The 20,800-nt window shown below is 42.4% G+C and overlaps 1 protein-coding gene across 1 annotated transcript in view; it reads left to right on the top strand.

Annotated features, from left to right (window-relative positions):
* BLNK (B cell linker) overlaps window positions 1-20,800 on the top strand; it is a 77,328-nt gene that overhangs the window by 7,307 nt on the left and 49,221 nt on the right. The window contains exons 2-3 of the mRNA XM_058543631.1: window positions 15,433-15,498; window positions 20,039-20,088. Of these exons, the coding sequence (XP_058399614.1) occupies window positions 15,433-15,498; window positions 20,039-20,088 (116 nt within the window). The remainder of the gene's footprint in view (window positions 1-15,432; window positions 15,499-20,038; window positions 20,089-20,800) is intronic.

Genomic DNA, 20,800 nt, shown 5'->3' with positions numbered 1-20,800 from the left:
TGGGGCCATTCTGCTTCTTTAAGGTGACCCTGCATCTCTCTGTTTGCTCTCTTGGGTGCTGATGTCTAAGCTCTCGGCGACAGTTTTAGTTTTCTCATTCCACATACTTGCTGGGCTTCCTAGGATTCCAGGGACCAAGCACATGATTAGGGGTTAAGAGGATGGCACACCTGTTGCTCCAGAAATGGGGCCCTACCTGCTGACTGGGTGGAATTCCAGCCCCCATCCAAGTCCTGCCTGCAGATCAAGGGAGTGGTGAACCCTGAAGTGTGACCTTGGCTTGCTATCTTCTAGGCCCCAACTGACCTCGAGGCTCCTCAGCATGCTGTAGGGAAGTGGCTTTTGTGCAGGACTCTGATGTTGGAGCACAGATTGCCTGGCCTGCCATGCAAACCCTCTCCAGCAGTCACACCTCCTGCTGTATGCTGAGCCTCCTTATCGGCTCACGTGTTCCCATCCCTGGTTCTCCACCCATCAATGAGCAATCTTGTCTTCCTTCCCACGCCTGTACCTTGTTCCACAGCTGACGGCTCTCTGCTTCCCAAGAGTTCCTCCCACAAGCCCCCACTCTTCCTGGCTTGACCCCCCCCTTCTCCTACCTGCCCTGCCTCACCTTCCTTCTGAAGGGGTGTCCAGCAGCAGCTACACCTGCAGGCTGATTTTCTGCTAGGATGTTTTTACCACCCTTTTACATACATTATGGTCAAGGCCCACAGACATGCTATTTTCCCTCAGTCCAGCATGGCTGTTTCAGTGCTCATTTCAAAAGCAAGGCAAGGAAGCCAACCTAAGGGACATGCTGTGTCTCCTTGATGAGCCATACTTCTCTGTTGGCCACTTTCCTGAGAAAGGAGCTCATTACCCCAGGGGCGTCCCTGCCTCCCAGCAGGCTAGCTGGGGGCCCCAGACCTACTCCAGATTTCACCCCTTCCCACAGTAGAGGGAGCATGCAGCAGAGGCCACTGAGCTGCCTCGATGTGTGGCCGGGCCGTCACACAGGGCCCCGTGCTCCAAGAGCCCAAGGCTCGGTTTAGTGCTCTGCTGTTGCAGTCTTGACATTCTGAATAACTTTGAAGAAGGGGCCTTGCATTTTCATTTTACACTGGGCCCTGGGAATTACGTAGCCAGTGCTGGCCATAGGTTCCTGGAGCCAGCCCAGCTGGGCCTGCTCCCCCTGCAAGGTGTGTAAGAAAGCTGAGGCTCAGAGAGGTGAACTTACCTGTTCAAGCTCACACCAGCAGAGCCTGGACTAGACCTACACCTCCATGTTTGTCTGAGGAGGAAGAGCAGGCCATGCCCTCTTTTTTTTTTTCTGTGTTGTCTATTGGCCAATAAAACATTCTACCTTAGTCTGTATTCTACATTCTTCCTAGACATTTTTAAAACTAAAAGGCAGCTAATTTACTAGTCAGAAACCCCAGTGAAGCCCTACAGAATCCTGCTGTCAGTATTTCAGGCTGTTACAGGTTTCCAGGTCCAAACTTGAATTCCATGCTGACTCAGGCATGCTTGGTATCCTACTGATATATATTTTTCAAAGAATGCTCCCACAATCATTCATGTAATCTGAGAGTGAGGTATAATTATAAAGAGCAGAGTTGGTCTTATGTGTAGACTAAGCATACAGGACCAATGTGGTGTAATTTAATAAGTGCCCCACAAAGGTGTTTTTGCTGTACTGGAAAGAATGTGAACTTCGGAATCAGGCAGACCTTGGTTTGAATACCTACTCTGCACTTACTAGCTCATGGTCTTTGAGAAGTTCACTTAATGCTTTTCAGCCTCAGCTTTTCATCTGGAACATGGGAATAATAATATATAACATAATAGAGGTGTTATAACAGTAACAGTAAAACAGAGAGTAAGAGCTCAGTGAATGTCCCCTTCCCAAAAATCTCTCCTGGCCTGGGCCTTCCTGATGCCCCAAATGGTGTCATTAGAGAGGCATCCACGTGGGATAAGGCAGTGTCTCAGAGTCCTGGTCCAAAAGTAAACATCACTAAGTGTAATAGGTTAAGGCATTAGCCATTATCTGTCACTAATGCCCGGGCAGGAATCCTTTATCTGACAGCCAGCTCAGATGGAGTGGGCAGAGAGCTGTGCTCTTCTATCTCCCGCACAGAGGTGTCTCAGTCAACAGTGTTAGCTGAAAGAATGGAACATTGTTTGGGAAAGTGGTGATAAGGAGGAGGGAAAGGTCAGAGAAGGAAGAGGACATCTCACTGAAGGGAGTTCCCAGGGGGAGGCTGTGACTAATGTGCTTAGACTAGAAGATTAGAGAGTTGAGCTCAAAGGTAGAAAGAGTCTCCTCCCCAGCTCAATTTCTTGGTATTGTTGTTTACTTTATAACTCTACTTGATTCAAAGTGTACAAAGCTGCAGGATGAAGAATCATCTTTTAAGCACGTAAAGCATATTAACGTCCATACTCAGTACTGGACAGGAAGGAAACAGTCATTTTATTTTAGTGCAAATAACTACGCTAGAATCAAATACAAACATGAGAAATATATTTTCAAAAAAGAAAATGGCAAATGTAATACCAAATCACTGGAAAACTGGACCCTCTGCATATTTGTGACTATTTCGCCTTTTAAACTGTCTTTCCAGCCTGTTTAGGGTCCAAGTCCTCGTTCTACAATGGAAAGACTTTTGATTTCATGTCGTCTCCACATTTCAAAGATTATCACAGTTGCCAAACCAATCCCAGATGATTGGGGCTAATATACCTAATGAACACTGAAAACAACCTCTTAACATGATTAAAACAAAAGCTATTCATGTAAATACCTCAAAAGTAAATTGAAAAAAACCTCTGCTTTAAAATTGCTAATGACTGCTTTATGGGTATGAAGTTTACTTTTGGGGTGATGAAAACGTTCTGCAACTAGATAGTGGTGGTGGTTGCACAGCATTGTGAATTTACTAAAAGCGACTGAGTTGTACACTTTGAAATGGTTGAAATGGTGAATTTTACATTATGTGTATTTTACCATAATAAAAAAATTCATAATGAGATTATTTTTCATACTTACCATAAAATATCATATTTTGGGGACCTATGATCATTTCTTTTGACCAATTAGATATTGTTTCAAAGTTTTTAAAAATGTATTATTGATAAACATTTCTAGATAGTTTTTAAGAATTACAATGCTTCCCTCCACTTCAATCCCTACACATGATATTCTTCAATATCTTTTTTTACTCAGACCCCAGTGAAATGAGCTTAACTGAGTCCAATTTTTTCAGTGTATCAGAAATACTATTTCTCAAAATCATTCTTTACTCCCTAAAAATGTCTTTGCTTTTAGCTATAGAAATAGATGCCCAGACAAGTGAGTGACAATGTTATATTGTACCACATAAACATAGCCAAGACTCATCTTTTTCTCCTTAAAATTAATTTTTAAAAGAATACGCTCGAATTCTTAAAACACATTCATTTTCTAGAACTACATGGGATTACATTTTTGGAATTTTCTGGAACGTGATTAGAATTACTTATTTGTCATTTGGTCTTACAAATTTGAGAATCATCAGTTTCGCACGTTAATTTTCATGCTGGTAGAAGGGAGACTGTGAACATAGCAAAATGTCAGCTATCAGCCAGTTCTAGTAAGAACAATGAGCACATCAGAGCTGAGCACAGTGACTAGGATTAAATAACATCACCTCTGGGGCTCTTCCAAATCTAAGAGCCCGTGTCATCTGTGGATACAGGAGCCTCCTTTAACTTTTTTGGTTTTCGCAACCTGCTTTTATATAGTCTTAGGAAGAAGTTTCCCTTTACCCAAGCCCCTCCCTGCTGTGTGGGTGGGTGAGAGCAAGGACCAGCAAGATTTCCTCAGTGCTAAGAGGGAGGAAAGTGCTGCATCCTTACGGGCCCCAAGGGCTCTCAGTCCCTAAAATCAGGGAGGGGGACAGCCGTGACAATTTTTATTGTCACATCAAGTGGCAAATCTTCTAAGAACTTTTTAAAGCAAATATAGCAGAGTTTCCTTGTCATCTCATCAGTCTCAGGGCGGTGCGTCCCAAGCCTGATGGCCTCCGATAGGGTGAAGCGTGCCAGGAGTTTTTAAAGCATTCAGGGTGTTAGTAGGATCATCTCTACTCCTGGTTGTGCCAAGTCAGATCAATTCCATCTGCTTCTAACCCAGATCAGCAGTTCAGACATACCAAAGACCATCACGAAATATTTGCAGAACTTGGTAGGAAAAAAAGAAAGAAAGAAAGAAAGAAATGGAAGAGTGTCTGGAGAAACTTGCAAATTACTTTCTCTGGTCAATAGGTGGTTAGTAAGACAACTGTGGCAGCAAGATGCTGGCGTGTAAGATGGACGCATTCCCTCCACTCCAGGACTCTTAGGTGGCCTTTCTGACGAGGGTGTTGGCGAGGACACATGAGATTAAGGTGCTCTGGTCTCCTTCTTCCTGAGCTCAGCCACTCTGGTTCTGAGCATGTTCTGGACATCAGAGAGCCCCTACCATACTCCCTCCTGCTGCCTGTGTGCACTCCCTCTCTCTTTCCCCTCCTGCCGTCTGTCTCTTCCTCTTTTTTCTCTGCCCCTCCCTGAAGACTGAAACAGGCCCCTAAGAGCCCATGCTCCCCTCTAGCAACAAGTCTGACCTTGGGGACCCGTAGCAAGGCAGTGGTGGAGGCACATTTGTCCCCAGTAAAAACTACTTGATGGGTAGAGGGACTGCCTCCTCCAGGGACAGAGAGGAAGGTGCCCAAAGAGGCACATGGTGAGGCCAGTCACCTGACCTGTGAGGGGCCAAGCTGAAACAAGTCAGCACATGTCACCAAGGGTGGTTGAGAGCACGGGTTCTGGAGTCAGATGGCCCGATTTCAAATCCCAGCTCTGTCATTTACTACGTATAGGACCTGGGGCCAATTACTTAACTTCTCAAAGCAAAAGTTTTCTCATCTATAAAAATTGGGATAATCACAACAATGTGAATATACAACGTACATGGGAATACACTACTGACCTCTACACTTAAAAATGGTTAAGATGGTAAATTTTAATGTTATGTGATTATTTTTTACCATAATTTTAAAAAATGGGGCTAATAATAGGACCTACCACATAGGGCTGTGAGGGTTAAATGAAGTAATATATGCAGAGTGCCTGGCACATAATACCCGCTCAGTAAGTGCTGGCTTTCACTGTGTTGCCCTCGATTGTCCAAGTCTGGCCAGTGGGGGGGCTTATTGGGCTTGGACTATAACTGTGGCTCTGGGCTGCAGCACAAGAAGGTGGAAGAGACAATTCTTGCCATGGAAAAGCTGATCCTCTAGCAGGAGACTCGGGCTATGTGTGGAAAAGGAAGGAACAGGGTCTGATGGAAACAGCTAGAGGATTCTCAGCTAATTAACCTTGGGGCAATGGCAACATTTCCCTGGAGCTTAGCGTCTTCCCTTACAACAAGAGGAGGCTGACCCAGGATATTCCTATAGTCTCTCTCACTGCCAGATTTCTGTGACTACTTTAATGACAGGCAAAATTAGGAGTCGAGATTTCAAAGCTGTGTGGTCTGAGACAGGTGTCATGGTCTCTCTGGGCCTCAGTTTCTGCATCTGTGAATGGGGTTGGGAGTGCTAACTCACTCTTAGGAGGCCTCCTCGGGTGATCATACCACAGAAGGGACTGTCAAAACTTCTGTGCCAGCTCCATCATGGACCCACTCTCTAGAAGGAAGCAACCTCAGCTGCTGAATTTGCAAAACTAAATATAATACCAATAATGCCACAGGAAGGCTGGGCTGGAGGAAGTGGGGCCTGAGGAAGCTGGGCCAGGACTAGAAGAGGCTGTGGAAAGCAGGGAGGAGGGAAGCTGGTGACCTGTCGAGTTCCCCCGCATGCAAATAATAGAATAGTCACTGAAAAGAGGCCTTCTGTTTCAAAATGACAGTTGGTAGCCAGAGACTTCAGCTTTACGACAGAAATTATCCAAAAGGGAGATATTTTATGTGAGCCAGGAGAATCCCCCACTCTCTGTCTGTATCTGTCACAGGTCAGCTTTTTGTCATGCGATAAGGTGGTGGAAGGGATCTCTTTCCTGCATTCCCAGAGGGCAGGACTGGTGTTCTGGTGAGCTCTGCATCCTGTGTGTGCCTTGCTCAGTGTGCATTCACTGAATATTTGTGGAATAAATAAGACTAATACGTGTCTTATTTGTATAAAACAAATAATAACATTAAATTCTAAGGGGGAGCCCCCCGAATCAGTAAATCAAGATAAATAATATTTTAATATAATATTTTAAAAATTAAAATTAATGCAAAAAAATCCATGATGAACAAAATATTAACATTTTAAATGAAGACAGGAGGGGCTGACCCCGTGGCTTAGTAGTTAAGTGTGCGCACTCCGCTACTGGCAGCCTGGGTTCGCGTCCCGGTCGCACACCGACACACCACTTGTCTGGCCATGCTGAGGTGGCGTCCCATAGAAGCAACTAGAAGGATGTGCAGCTATGACATACAACTATCTACTGGGGCTTTGGGGAGGAAAAAAAAAAATGGAAAAAAGGAGGAGGATTGGCAATAGATGTTAGCTCAGGGCCAGTCTTCCTCAGCAAAAAGAGGAGGATTGGCATGGATGTTAGCTCAGGGCTGATCTTCCTCACAAAAAAAATAAAAATAAAAAAATAAATGAAGACAGGAGCAGTACTGCTGATTTTTTTTTGCCTCAGACCCCAATATGGCTGGTACGGCACTGTGTCCCAGCAAAGTCCTCTGTGAGAGCTGTTGACCTTGCAGCCATCAATTCTCCCCCTAACCCTACAGAGCACTCCAAATGTTATTCCACTGCTTTTGGTATCCCACTGCCATGGGCTTGCGCCAGGGCCCAGGAGAGTTGCCTTCATACTGGTCTCCCAACTACCAGTGTCCATGCCCAGGCCCTCCTCCATTCTTCCTCCCTAATCAGGACACATTCCTGAGTAAAGGTCTCCAAGGACTTCCCACTGCCTATAAACTCCATCCCCTTGGGCTAACAAGGCCCTTGACTCCCTGCCACTCCCCAGCCTCATCTTTGACTACATCCCTCCCGCCAATACCCTAAATTCCTGCCACTCTCAGCTTCTCACTAGACCCCAAACGTTCGAGACAATTTCAACTCTGAGCCTTTGCACTTGCTGTTCCTGCTGCTGTTCCTCACTCTTTTGCCTGGTGAATTTCTATTTTCCTGTCAGGATCCAGCTCCCAGGTCACTTAATCTTAAAACCTCTGCCTGCCTCGCAGGCAGGCGAGAAGTATCTTTGTGCCTGACTTGTATTGATCTGTGCATAGGAGAAGGTAAAAACCTGGTCATCAGCACCCACAGCTGATTCTTTCTGCTCTTTTTTCCCCTGTTGAAAGCAGACATCACACCACCTACTAAAACTCCTGTTTGCCACTGTGTTCCTTTCCTTGGGAGAGTGTCTGAGTAAACCTTTGACATCCCATTATGGAGTAAAGAGTAGGATTTTCCATCAAAGATAGTTTAGGCAATAGAGAGCCAGTGGGAAGATACTCTGGAGGTTGGGAGGCCTTCTCTTTTGCTCTTTGCAATGACACCTGGCCTAGAAGGAGATAAACCTGCCCTGGTCCTTTTAAAAATGTTCTCAGCCTTCCAGGTACATGAGAGTTACCAGTCTCAAGAAGTTTGTTAAAGGGCAGATTGCTGGGCCCCACCTGGCGTTGTTATTCCATTGGTATGGTTAAGAGCCCAGCAATCTGAATTTTTTATTTTTTAATTTAATTTTATTTTTTGGGAAGCACATCATTTTTACTTACTAAACTTAGTATTGATTAAAATACTCTCTTCTTACACTTGAATACAAATGACTATATGGACGCATTTGTTAGTACTAATTCTTTTTTTTTTTTTTTTTTTGTGAGGAAGATCAGCCATGAGCTAACATCCATGCCAATGGCTATTAGCTTTTTGCTGAGGAAGACCGGCCCTGAGCTAGCATCTATTGCCAATCCTCCTCCTTTTTGTCCCCCCCTTTTTCTTCCCAAAGCCCCAGTAGATAGTTGTAGGTCACAGTTGCACATCCTTCTAGTTGCTGTATGTGGGATGCCACCTCAGCATGGCGGGACAAGCGGCGCATCGGTTCGCACCCGGGACCCGAACCCGGCCACCAGTAGTGGAGGACACGCACTTAACTGCTAAGCCAAGGCGCCGGCCCCCCCCCCCTTTTTTTTAAGAGGGAAGTATCCGGTACGCCTATCTGGCATGAGCGATTAGTTTTGTTTATTTTTTTTGCAGTTATTTATTTATTTTTTTGGTGAGGAAGATTGGCCCTGAGCTAACATCTGTTGCCAATCTTCCTCTTTTTGCTTGAGGAAGCTAGTCCCTGAGCTAACATCTGTGCCAATCTTCCTCTATTTTGTATGTGGGACGCCACCACAGTATGGCTTGATGAGTAGTGTGCAGGTCTGCGCCCAGGATCCGAACCCGCGAATCCTGGGCCACCAAAGCAAAGCATGCAAACTTAACTGCTATGCCACCAGGATGGCCCCGGTATTAATTCTTAGTACACCCTAAGAACCCAAAATAATTCGTCTATTTGCAGATAGTATTACTTTAGGTTAGAGATCAAAATGCCTCTCCATGTCAGGGCACATAAGAACTCATAGTTTTATGCAGAACTGAGGTCAACAGATCATTCCCAGAGGTTGATGCCATCAGCCATGTCAGCTTGGGGAATGTTCTCAGCCAACCCTCCCTGCCATCACCCAGCCCCACCCCAAAAGAAAACAAACAGTAACAAGAACAACAAAACCACAACCGAACCCAATTCTGGAGTATCCTCTGGACTGGAGGACGTCTACCCAAGTGGAAATGTTCCCCCCTCATGTCTCCAGCAGGCAGCACTGATTTGAGTTTTGTTCCTGGTCTAATCCAGTCCCTGGAGTCTTTATAAGAACAGCCATTACCATGGACTGAAACGCCAGTGTGGGCAGGCACTTTACATCCATTATCTGTCATTTTCCTAGCAACTCTGCAAGGTAAATATTACCAAATTCATTTTAGATATTAAAGTCAGGTGGTCTTCAGACCGTGCTCTAGAAAACATTGTTTCAGGGGGTGATCTGGGTTTGAAGGCACAGGAGGGAACCTGAGATTGTTGGCCTTTTCCTGTCCCTCAGGCCCAACTGCCTGATCCAAGGCTCCCAGAAGCAAGGCATCCAGCACTTATTCTCAACAGCACCTGCTTCTCCTGGTCTCCTCAGGTCTGGTCTGGTCATCTCTCCCTATCCTCAAGCACAGGGGTCCTGATATTTCATCACTTCCTGTCACACCCACCAGGATCAGAGTTTCAGCTAAAGGCCCCTCAGTTTGCAGGAGGGGGAAAGGTGCCAATAAAGACTAGGGCTGAGCAGACAAAGCCTCAGGATGGTGCTCACTTATGAAAAGCTTCAAGATATAAGTGGAAAATGCAGATTACAAAATGTCAAATATGATCTTAGTTGTATAAAATCTGTACATATACATGTGCAGTAAAAAATTGGAAGGCTGTTCAATTAAATGTTAATAGTGGGGGTTGGAATTAAGAGTGACATTTTAAGTATTATTTCCAAATTTTGAGACAATGAACATCTATTACATGTAGCCACCATTATAGTATCATACAAAATAGTTTCACTGCCCTAAAAAACCTGTGCCACCTATTCACCCTTCCTTCCCCCCTCCTGAACTCCTGACAACCGCTGATCATTTTACTGTCTCCATAGTTTTGCCTTTTCCAGATTCCAGTTGGCATCATACTGTATGTAGCCTTTTCAGAGAGGGTTCTCTCACTTAGCATATATTACATTTTTAATCAGAAATAAAATTATAAAGTTAAAAACTGTACAATCTATGAGACCAGCCGTTTCTTACCTGTGACTCCAAAAAAGGAAAAAATAGAAAAGAAAAAAATGTCGCTTTATCTTTTGCCATTCAACTCACAGTACCCATATCCTACTTTTACCAATTTCCTGCCCCTGGGATTCTGGGCATGCGGGGGCTGCTTACACATCCCATAGCTCCACACTGGCTCTTGTTGTCTCCAGATCCCTGCGCCAGTCGTCCGGGAGCCGTCTGTCCCTCACTGTGGTGCAGATGGCATCCTCCAGGCTCCATCTGGATTTCTTGGGCTCCTTCCACCTTTAGCCACGGACACTCTCCTTGTTTCCTCACAGTCCTAACAGAGTTATTAACACATAATAAGACGTCACCAAAATTCGGGGAATAACAGAAGGGAAGTACAACAGAGAGAATGAGTTATATTTGCTACTAGACAAGGCTTCGCTCAGTGTCCCAGACCCTTCTTTAGGTCCTTCCTGCTTTGCTGCCAGCCAGAGACCATTTCAAGTGGCAGCTCACCTCTGTGCTATGGGACTCCTCCTGGAGGTCGACTCAACCTGTCATCCAGTGACCAACAACCAGGAGGCCCCAGGAAGACAGGAAACCTCCTGGTACCAAAGCCCAAGGCCTGCTTACCACATCCTCATTTTCCTCACTTCCAATTCTGGATTGGAGTCTTTGCAGGATGAGTGACAGCAAGGACAGCCCATCCCCCAGGGACCGACCGGGATATGGTCATGTCTTAGTCCCAGCGTCACCACATTCTGTGTTATTCAGTTTTAGAGTACCACATTAGGAATGGCAAAATGGTCCCAGCCGTGTCACCTTGTTCTGAGCAGGTCCAGGCCCTTTTTGCAGTGTTGCACAATGTCAGGGCTTGTTCTTCCTGCAGCCCCTTTATCTCCACTCTGCAGCTTTTGGAAACTACTGATCAAGAAGAAAGCGCATGACTACAAAATAAATAAAAACATACAGGCATAGGTAGGCTAAATCCATACAGAGACAAGTCGAGAGTCCCATAAAGAATCGACAGTCTAGTAAAGCACACGCCCAGATTAGGTTATCTAACTGCCAACTCAGCTTATTTGTCTGAAACTTTGCACTCCGCTAACGAGGACTCTAGTTTTCCCCAAGCAGGTATTTACTTTACTTGGGCACAACTAGAAGAGCCCCAGTGGAAAAAGGTATGATCTATCACAGTCGTGCTCAAGGTTGGTCTCCTGACCAATAGAGTCAGCACCACCTGGGAACTAGTTAGAAATGCAAATTCTCAGACCCCACCGCAGACCTACCCAATCAGAAACTCCAGAGGTGTATTGCAACTCAGCGTTTCAATAGCCTTCCAGGTGATTCGATGCAGCTTAGTGTGAGAACCACTGGTCTATCAGATTCCCAAGTACACCACTTCTTTGAAGGCAAAAAATTGCTGGAAACTTTCAAAGAATGATTTGTCCTCTCTCAGCACATCATGGAATCTAAATTTGTTGAGATCCCAGCTCAGCCAGGGTCACACTACTACAGTGTGTTGTTAAATAACTAAGTTTGTTGACATTAATTCAAAGCTTAAAAAAATTTTAAAAACAATGGCACAGGAGAGAATATGAAATTTGATTTGGTTTATACAAGTAATAATAACTATAATGATTTATACAACCTGTTCACCATTTTCAAATGTCAAAATGCCATACTACTTAAAAATTACATATTAATATTGCTTAAAAACATGTATTAGATAAGCTTTGTTCTTCATTTTATTTTGTTACCTGAACATGGCAGTCTTTTCACAACTTTAAAAAATTAGAACATTGTGATCCTATTACCCTTCTCCCAACCACGGAAGAATATCTCTGAAAGAGATAATCAACATGATGCTGTTTATGCCTTACCTGCTTTCACCTACAGACAACTTATCACAGTAAAACAACTGATGTTTAACTCGAGAGCAGCCTTTCCTGGAACAGTCCAGTTGCAAATTCCTTTGCTATTGTATACACTTTAAGTTGTAGTAGAGAAAAAATGTGCTCCAAATGATGCAAGGGAGCAGCAAAAGCTGTGCACCACAGCGTGTGAATGGTTAATAAAATGAGCTGGGAACATCACCACATCGTTTTGGTTTGGGGCACACTGAGTTTTACGAGGTAACAGAAGTTTGGCAGCTGTCACTCAGCAGTCTGTGGACATCAGGATTTGTGTGAGCAGGATGCAGAGGGAGAAGAAAAATTTTTGGCACAAAATATTTTGTTTATGAAACAATTCAACAATCTACTATAATTATATATTATAATTATAATAATTTTAATAATCTATAATAAAAAGTAATTAGGAAATGCCAAGAAGCATCAAATACCAACTTGAGCAAATGACAAAATTAATCAAACTCTTTTGCAACAATTTACATCTGTTTTTCTACACCTACAGCAAAGTCGCTTATGCCAATCAGCCCCTGGTTCCCTATTACTCTGCCTGTGTCCCACTCCTGACAAACTTCTGATAGGATCCTTCACTCTGACTCATTTTGCCCTTCAACCTGGTTAAGCATTAACTTAGGCTGAAGACATTCCATTCAGTTACCGTCAGCTTATAACCAGGTTGCCCTCTGCTCTCCATGTGAAATTATTGAATTTCCTTCCAATCAATCCATTTCAACCTCTCTCTCAGTCTCTCTTTCTGTCTACTCCTAGACCTCGTATGTTTCATTTTTCCTCATTCCTCTGTCTCAGAGATTCTCTATAGTTCCTCAGGAAAAGGAAAAAGGGGTCTGACACAGGACATATGTGAACAAATTCTAGAACACTGTAGGGTTCTGAGGCAACTCAAGGGTCCAGCTCCAGAGAGACTCTCTGTGTCTTTCTGATGGGCCAGGTGGTCCCCTTCTCGCTCATCCATCCTTTTATCTCTGCTGCTGAGCCTCACGCTTTGCTGAGCTCTCAAACATGTGTGGATTCAGGATGCCCAGCCTCCCTAACTGGGGATATAAAATGTGGTCTCGTTTCCTTTGTTACCCAAATTATGACTTGGCACTGACCTCCCTACATCTGAACTTGGGCTCCTCAGTGGGCCTCCAGTTATGTAGATAATTCCCCAAGATGCAGCCTTAAGGACATCCTGAAAGAAGTCTCTCTTATCCTTCTACTCTACCCTCCAGTGTGTCCTCCCTCTGTGCTCCACCCCTTCAAGCCGAGGGATCACACCCTTCCCCACAGGCCAGCTGAGGTCAGGCTGAAAATACTACTGAAGATTCAGGGACAATGAAGAGAAATTATCTTGTTGAAAATGGCTAGTAATGGTGCTGTGTATGGCTCTTCTTAGAGCTGAGGCCCAGACCCAGTCTCAGGTTCAGGGCCACCACCCCTCCCCTCCCCCTCTGCAGACATCCCCACCATTGAAAATCCCTCAGGTTTGTCTATGCTCTTCAGGATTCTAGGTCCCAACAGTCATTAGCCCTAGAAGGAGAAAGAGCTCCCCAATATCCTCAATGTAAGTTCCCATTTCTTGTTTGAGAATCTCCCTTTTCCCAAGATGGCTGAGAGTAGGAATGTCTATCCCCTACCCAGTAAATCTCACTCCACCCCCTTGGTACCCAAGGGCCCTCAGTCAACAACTCCAGCAGAACGTCATCATAGGTGGTTATCTAGCCTTAAATTAACACAGTGAAGGATGCCAGCAGGCCAGGCCAGGTGGAGTTCCTCTGACAAGCTGTCCTCTCATCCTCTGAACTGCTCCATCGCCACACCAAAAAGCTTTGCAGCATGTGTTCTAAATCCATACAGAGCCAGAGAATCTTTCTCCCAGATCCCCCCCAATCCACAGGGTTTCCTAGACCTAGTCTAAGCTTAATTGTGCACCACTATTCATATTAGCTAACAGAAGGCCTAGCTCCCAGAGTCAGAGAAATCTGCATTTTTCCATGGAAAAATCCATTTTCTCCAAGAACAATGGCTATATACAAGCTTTACATTTTGTTAACTAAAGGGTCCAATCAAATAGTTTTCTCAGAACAAAGGCAAGCCTCCCCTGAAAGGTGAAGTCAAATTATCTTACTCTTTCAAGGCAGAACCATGTGAAATTTTATTTATATATTTTTTGTCAGAAAATTATTATGAAGAAAACAAAACATAGTCCCATACTCTGATGATTTTTCTAATTTGTAAATGTCTCTAATTTCTATTGGCTTTGATAACAACTGTTTAACAACTTCTTGCACATCCTTCCAAAAAGTTGTACACATACCAGCATATATGTATGTATATGTCCTTTTCCCCCCCAAATAGCATATCAAACACATATTCTGAACTTTCCTTCCTTCTTTCTTTCTCTTCCTTCTCCACTTTTCTTTAACTTAATAATTGAAAATTTTTATATATCAGCAACACAGATGTATGTATCTTTTTTTTTTAAAGGTCTGTGGTATTCCATTGTATGGCTTTATCAAAGTTTATTTAACTGGTTCCTTTTTAAAGATTGATGGGCATTTAGGTTGTTTCCAGGACTTTTTAGAGGGAGAGGAAGGAAGGATTAGGGTTATTACACATAAAGGTGCAATAAACATACTTATATGTATATAATGGTATAGTTCTGTGACCATGTTCATAAGGCAAATTCCTAGCTGTGGAATTTCTGGGTCAAAAGTCATGAAGGTTTTAAATTTTGACAGAAATTGATTGTAACAATTTACATTCCCAAGAATATCTGTGTTCTCATACCCTTGCCAATAGTGGGTATTATTACACTTCTTAAGTTTTGCCAGTCTGATAGGCAGAGCATGCTATCTTATTATTGTTTCCATTTAGATTTCTTTAAATATAAGTGATGTGAAATTCTTTTCATTGGTCTGTTGGCCACATGTATTTTTTTTCTGTTACCTATGTGTTCACATCTTTTGCTCATTTTCCTATTGAATTGTTAATCTTTTTTTACTGAGTTGTAAGATTTCTTTGTAAATCAAAATATGTGGTCCTTATCATTATTGTTATGTGTTGCAAATATTTCTTCTAGCGTGTCATTTATCTTTTGATTTTGTGCATATTACTTTTGTTCTACAGAAGTTTCAAATATCTATGCAGTCAGATCCATTAATCATTTTCTTTATGGCTTCAGTGTATGTGCAACTTTTAAATGACAATTTTTCCAGATTCTACCTAGTAAAGTTAACAAAAAAAAATCTTGGGCCTGATTTCAGCCTATACTGTGCCCTTCGAAGTAGTCCCATCCTTGCAATGTGGATGCTCCAAGGACAATAAGTGACGAACAGTGAGGCTTATGATAGATCAGAGGGCTTTTGCCTCACATGTCTCCTCCGAATGGACAGATCTGGGAATCAGAATTCCTCTTACAGCCTGAGACTGACCCAGACATCCAACGGATGAGGATATGGCCCAGTGACCATATTCCTTATAGAATCAGTCACACTTTCCCTTTACTCAAGTAGCAGATGGTTAACTTAATTAAATACAATATAATTCATGCTATTGAGGGGTTTTATTGTAGGGTTTTTTCTCTTTTTTTGTACTCAAGAAGGATAGAAGACTTTTTTTTAAAAAAATCAATCTAGTTATTAATATTTTATGTTTAATTTCATTTCTTACAGGCAGCTTCAAAAGATGGTCCATGATATTAAGAACAATGAAGGTGGAATAATGAACAAAATCAAAAAGTAAGTTAGACTCCATAGCACTATATGAGCACTTATTTATGTAAATCATATCTTAATTCACCTATGCTAAGTGGAAGAAAACAAAGTTCTCTGTTATGTGAGTGAGGAGTTGCAACCTCTTTAGCATGTAACTCTTTCCTACTTGTGGCTGGAGTCCATGGTGGTCAGATCCACATTTAGGAAACGTGGTGAGTGAATGTGGTGTTACGCAGGTGGTACTTTTCTCATCCCTCTCACTGCAGGAAAGGTGAGCTACGCCATTCAAGGTGCCCAACAAACATCAAAAAAGATGTTTACAGAAGCAAGACAATCAGCTTCTCTAACCACTTAGCTAAGGGCCACTAGGACAGGCTTGGAGAAATCCAAAACAGAAGTTACAAGAACATAGCCCCAGCTTCTTTAGGATGCCATACCTGTTTTCCTTATTTTGATTTCTGCTTTTTTGATTATTGTCTTAAAATGGTGTTTTCAATTGGCACTTGGAGAAAGAAAGCTAGAATTCCAAATCTTCCTGCACACCAAAAACTCTTAAGCTTTCTTTTTTTTTTTTAATTTATTTATTTTTCCCCCAAAGCCCCAGTAGATAGTTGTATGTCACAGCTGCACATCCTTCTAGTTGCTGTATGTGGGACACGGCCTCAGCATGGCCGGAGAAGCAGTGCGTCGGTGTGCGTCTGGGGATCCGAACCCGGGCCGCCAGCAGCGTAGCGCGCGCACTTAACTGCTAAGCCACGGGGCCAGCCCAAGCTTTCTTTTTTTTAAGAGAATAGAAATTGTACATACCTGCATTTGTCACTCATAATCCAAGTCAAGAGGAAAAGGGAAATGGTATTCTGTTGAGTTTTTAAGTTTTTTTAATGGAAGTAATAGAGATTCACCAGGAAAAAAAAATCAAAGAGTTCAGAATTGTATAAAGTCAAAATCTCCCACTTCCTCATATTCCCACCTTAACCCACTCCCCAGAAGCACACATTGACATGAGTAAGTTTGGTATATATACCTATATGTATATATTTACACATGCATGTACATACACTGATGTAGATATAGTACATATATATCCAGGCATACATTTTCATCAGGCATGGCATCACACTACATACACCATTCTACCAACTTGCTTTGTTTGTTGGTTTTACTTAATGCTATAGCACGGACATATTTTTTTGTTACTATGTAAAAATAAACCATATTCTTTTGTGTGTGTGTGAAGAAGATTAGCCCTGAGCTGACATCCATTGCCAATCCTCCTCTTTTTTTGCTGAGGAAAAGTGGCCCTGGGCTAACATCCGTGCCCCTCTTCCTCTACTTTATATGGGACACCACCGCAGCATGGCTTGACATGCGGTGTGCTGGTCAGTGCCCGGGATCCGAACCTGCAAACCCCGGGCCACTGAAGCACAGCACGCGAACCGAACTGCTATGCCACCGGGCCAGCTCCAAACGTATTCTTTTTTGAACAGCCAATTAATAGTCTCCTAAAAATGTATTATCATTCACTTAACCAACTATATATTGGTGGACTTTTTTTAAAGCGGGGTGGGAGTTTAAACTGGTGCAACATTTTTAGAGGGCAATTTGATAATATCAATCAAAATATTGTGGCCATCTCTCTCAGTTTAATTTTCACAAATAATACTTCAATAAATATCCTTTACAGACTTTGAGTATACCAGAAAGCTAAATTCCTGAAATGAAATTTGTGAGTGGAAGGATTTGTGCCCTTGAAAGTCTGATTGATGTTACCAAATTGATATCCCAAAATTTTGTACCACCAATTGTGTATAAAAGTTCGTTTCCCTGTGCCTTCAGAACAGAGTAGCTTTATTCTTTTTGATCTTTGCAAAACTTAAAAGTAAGAAATCACTTACATGGTGTTTTTAGACTACAAAATGTAAACAAGTCTCAATATGTAAAAGTGATCACCATAAAATAGTTTCAATGGTCTTCTGCTTGTGAGGCAGTGGTCATCTCATAGAGGAGAATTTGCCTTCATGTTCTGTTCTATGACTGGGAGCTGTGTGTGACTATTTTCAACTATTACTTCTCATATGTATAGAATCTCATTGAAATGAGAGAACTCCACTAGTCATTGTTTAATCACTAGCAATTCTAGATCAATTATCCTGCAATTGCTAATTTTACAATACACTAGTTTTCTCAATAACATGAAGCCTCTGTATAAAAAGTCTCTCTATTCCATGGTCAGTCATACTTACAGCAGCCATGGAGCCCAAATTTGTTCAGACAGTTTCTATTTCATTCTGCCCATTGTCCCCAAAAGCACATTTACTTGACAAGCTACGTTTCTTCTCAGCTTGGAAGATACGGCTGCCATAGTCATTCCCCTGGGTGAGGTCAATGGCCCTTTGGTTCTAAGTGACTTGCAGTTAAGTTCTCACTCCTAGCCAGCCAACAGGTGCTACCTTGAAAGGAGGAAGCACAGCTGAGCACACTGGTTTCCTAACGCAAGACCGTGACAGAGTGGTCACCGGTCCATGGCCAAATGAGAAAATAAGGACCTTGAAGGGTTGGGGGTTAGCGTGCAGCTGCCGGCTGCTAAGTGAGGCCAAACCCCACCTTTTATTCCTGGTTGGTTTTCAGTGGCCAACGGTCCTTTCTTGAGTCTGTCCTTTATTCTGAGGTGGTGACCTTTATACATTTTGGAGTATTAAAATACTTTTTCTTTTCTTTTATGAAGTGATGGCAATAGTAGGTAATAGTTGGTTTGTGTTTTTTGAAATTTTACTGGTCCATGAACAGATCTGGCACCAGACCCAGGTTTGCTTTCATTTTTCTTCCCTACAACACCCTGGACAATCTCTCTCTCTGGACCTCACCATAGGTCTAATGATAATATCTTCCCAGCACACCCTGCTGGTTTGCTATGAGAATTGAATGAAATAATAGATATGAGAGCATTTGGGGAAACAAAAAGCAGAATTTCTATGCAAATAGAAATATTGTTATTTTTGAAACATTACAATTCTGATTTATAAGGCTTGTTTTTTGTAATCAAACATGAATTTCTGTACTGCTTTTTATTTTCTAAGAAATGAAATTTGTTTTATATGTAATGGTTACCTTATACGCTGCTCCTCTAAAAAGATGTATGTTTTCTTTTCTTTTATGAAGTGATGGCAATAGTAGGTAATAGTAAATAAAGCCTATGGAATATAGGTTTCATTTATATATAGATTTTTTTATTTGTTTTTTTTTTTGAGGAAGATTGGCCCTACGCTAACATCTGTTGCCAATCTTCCTCTTTTTTTCTTTTTCTCCCCAAAGCCCCAGCACATAGTTGTGTATCACAGTTGTAGAGTTGTTGCTCTTCTATATGGGATGCTGCCTCAGCATGGCTTGTTGAGCGTGAGTAGGTCCATGCCCAGGATCCGAACCAGCGAACCCCGGGCCGCTGAAGCAAAACACACAAACTTAACCGCTACGCCACCGGGCTGGCCCCCATTTATATATATTTTAAATTTAATTAAGCTAATCATTTTTAAATAAAATGGGTAACCTATTATTAAAAATAATATTTTATGAGGCTGGCCCGGTTGCACGTCGGTTGAGTGCACGTGCTGTGCTTCGGCAGCCTGGGGTTCGCAGGTTCGGATCCCAGGCACGCACCGGCACATTGCTTGTCAAGCCATGCTGTGGCGGTGTCCCATATAAAGTAGAGGAAGATGAGCATGGATGTTACCAATCTTCCTCAGCAAAAAAAGAGGAGGATTGGCATCGAATGTTAGCTCACGGCTGATCTTCCTCACCAAAATAATAATAAAAATAAAAATAATAATAATAATAATTTACTATAAACTTTACCCATTTCAAATAATGGAAGCGGAAGTGTTGTCAGAACTTAGAAAAAGCCTAAAAATTGGGATATGTTTTTAAAATGTAATTTTAATTTTCTTCTTTTAATGAGTGGGGAAGGATTGTGAACATTCAGCACATTTTATATGTATGTGCATAAAGATACAAAAATAGTTTTGAGAGTGCTTGAAATAGTTCAACTTCTAAATAAGCTAAATATCACAATCCCCAATCTGGAGACACTCACTGCTCACTTACTTGGCATTTTTTTTTAATGGTGCAAAAATAATTTCAGTCCAACCTACAACTCAAGTACTTATTATAGCTATTTTTTTCCTGTTATTTAAAGTATTTATTAAATTACTTATTAAAATAGAGTTCATCTTCTCTCACCTTCCTATCAACCAATCAACATTTATCTTCATTGACCCTCTGAACTTAGTGCTTACTGGTATATTGATCTCTCAGAGCCCTTTCACAGCCTGACTTTACCTTTGCTAAGTCACAGCCACACTGTGCACTGGGGAGATGGGGAGGGGTGGGAAAACTCTGATGAATAGCTTCACTGTATTTACAATACATTAAGTCTTTCAATGTGATGGGTCCAAAAGAAGCCATTATTCTATTTATTATCTATCTGTTATCTCTATATCTGCTCATATTATGGGCCTTCACAACAGTTGTCCTACCCACTAACCATTTGTCTAATGGTTATTATCTACAGGCTGAAAGTCAAAGCACCTCCAAGTGTTCCTCAAAGGGACTATGCCTCAGGTAAGAGTATTTCTAAAACACTTTGAATCTTGACTAATTTACTGTTCATAGTCACTTGCTGAAAAGGGAACCATGCTCTAATCATTTAAAACAAAAAGTACCAGGGCCGGCCCCGTGGCGTAGTGGTTAAGCGTGTGCGCTCCGCTGCTGGCGGCCAGGGTTCGGATCCCCGGCGCGCACCAACGCACTGCTTGTCAGGCCGTGCTGTGGCGGCCTCCCACGTAAAGTGAAGGAAGATGGGCACGGATGTTAGCTCAGGGCCAGTCTTCCTCAGCAAAAAAAGAGGAGGATTGGCATGGATGTTAGCTCAGGGCTGATCTTCCTCACAAAAATAAATAAATAAATAAAACAAAAAGTACCTATCTTAATCTTAAGAATGACCAAGTCTATTAGGCATTTGACTATAGTGGGGATGTAGTAGCCCCTCCATCCATCCATCTACTCATCTGTTTATCAAACATTTATTAAGCATCTTCCATGTGCCAGGCACATGGGTCTTAGGTAGAAACATGGTGCTAAACAACATAGGTATAGTCTCCACACTCACAGAATTTATAGTCTGGAAAGGAAGATAGATGATGTTAAAAGCAATTACAATTCAGAGTGATGGGAAAGCACAAAGTTCTACGGAAGTACATAGCATCAGTATCTAATCTAATCTGAGGTGGGGGATGTGGAGGAAGTGGGGAAGGGAAGGCTTCCTAGATAAAGA

Source organism: Diceros bicornis, chromosome 6 (assembly GCF_020826845.1).
Source record: "Diceros bicornis minor isolate mBicDic1 chromosome 6, mDicBic1.mat.cur, whole genome shotgun sequence".
In the NCBI taxonomy this organism is placed as follows: Eukaryota; Metazoa; Chordata; class Mammalia; order Perissodactyla; family Rhinocerotidae; genus Diceros; species Diceros bicornis.
This window is presented reverse-complemented; position numbering and strand designations above follow the sequence as displayed.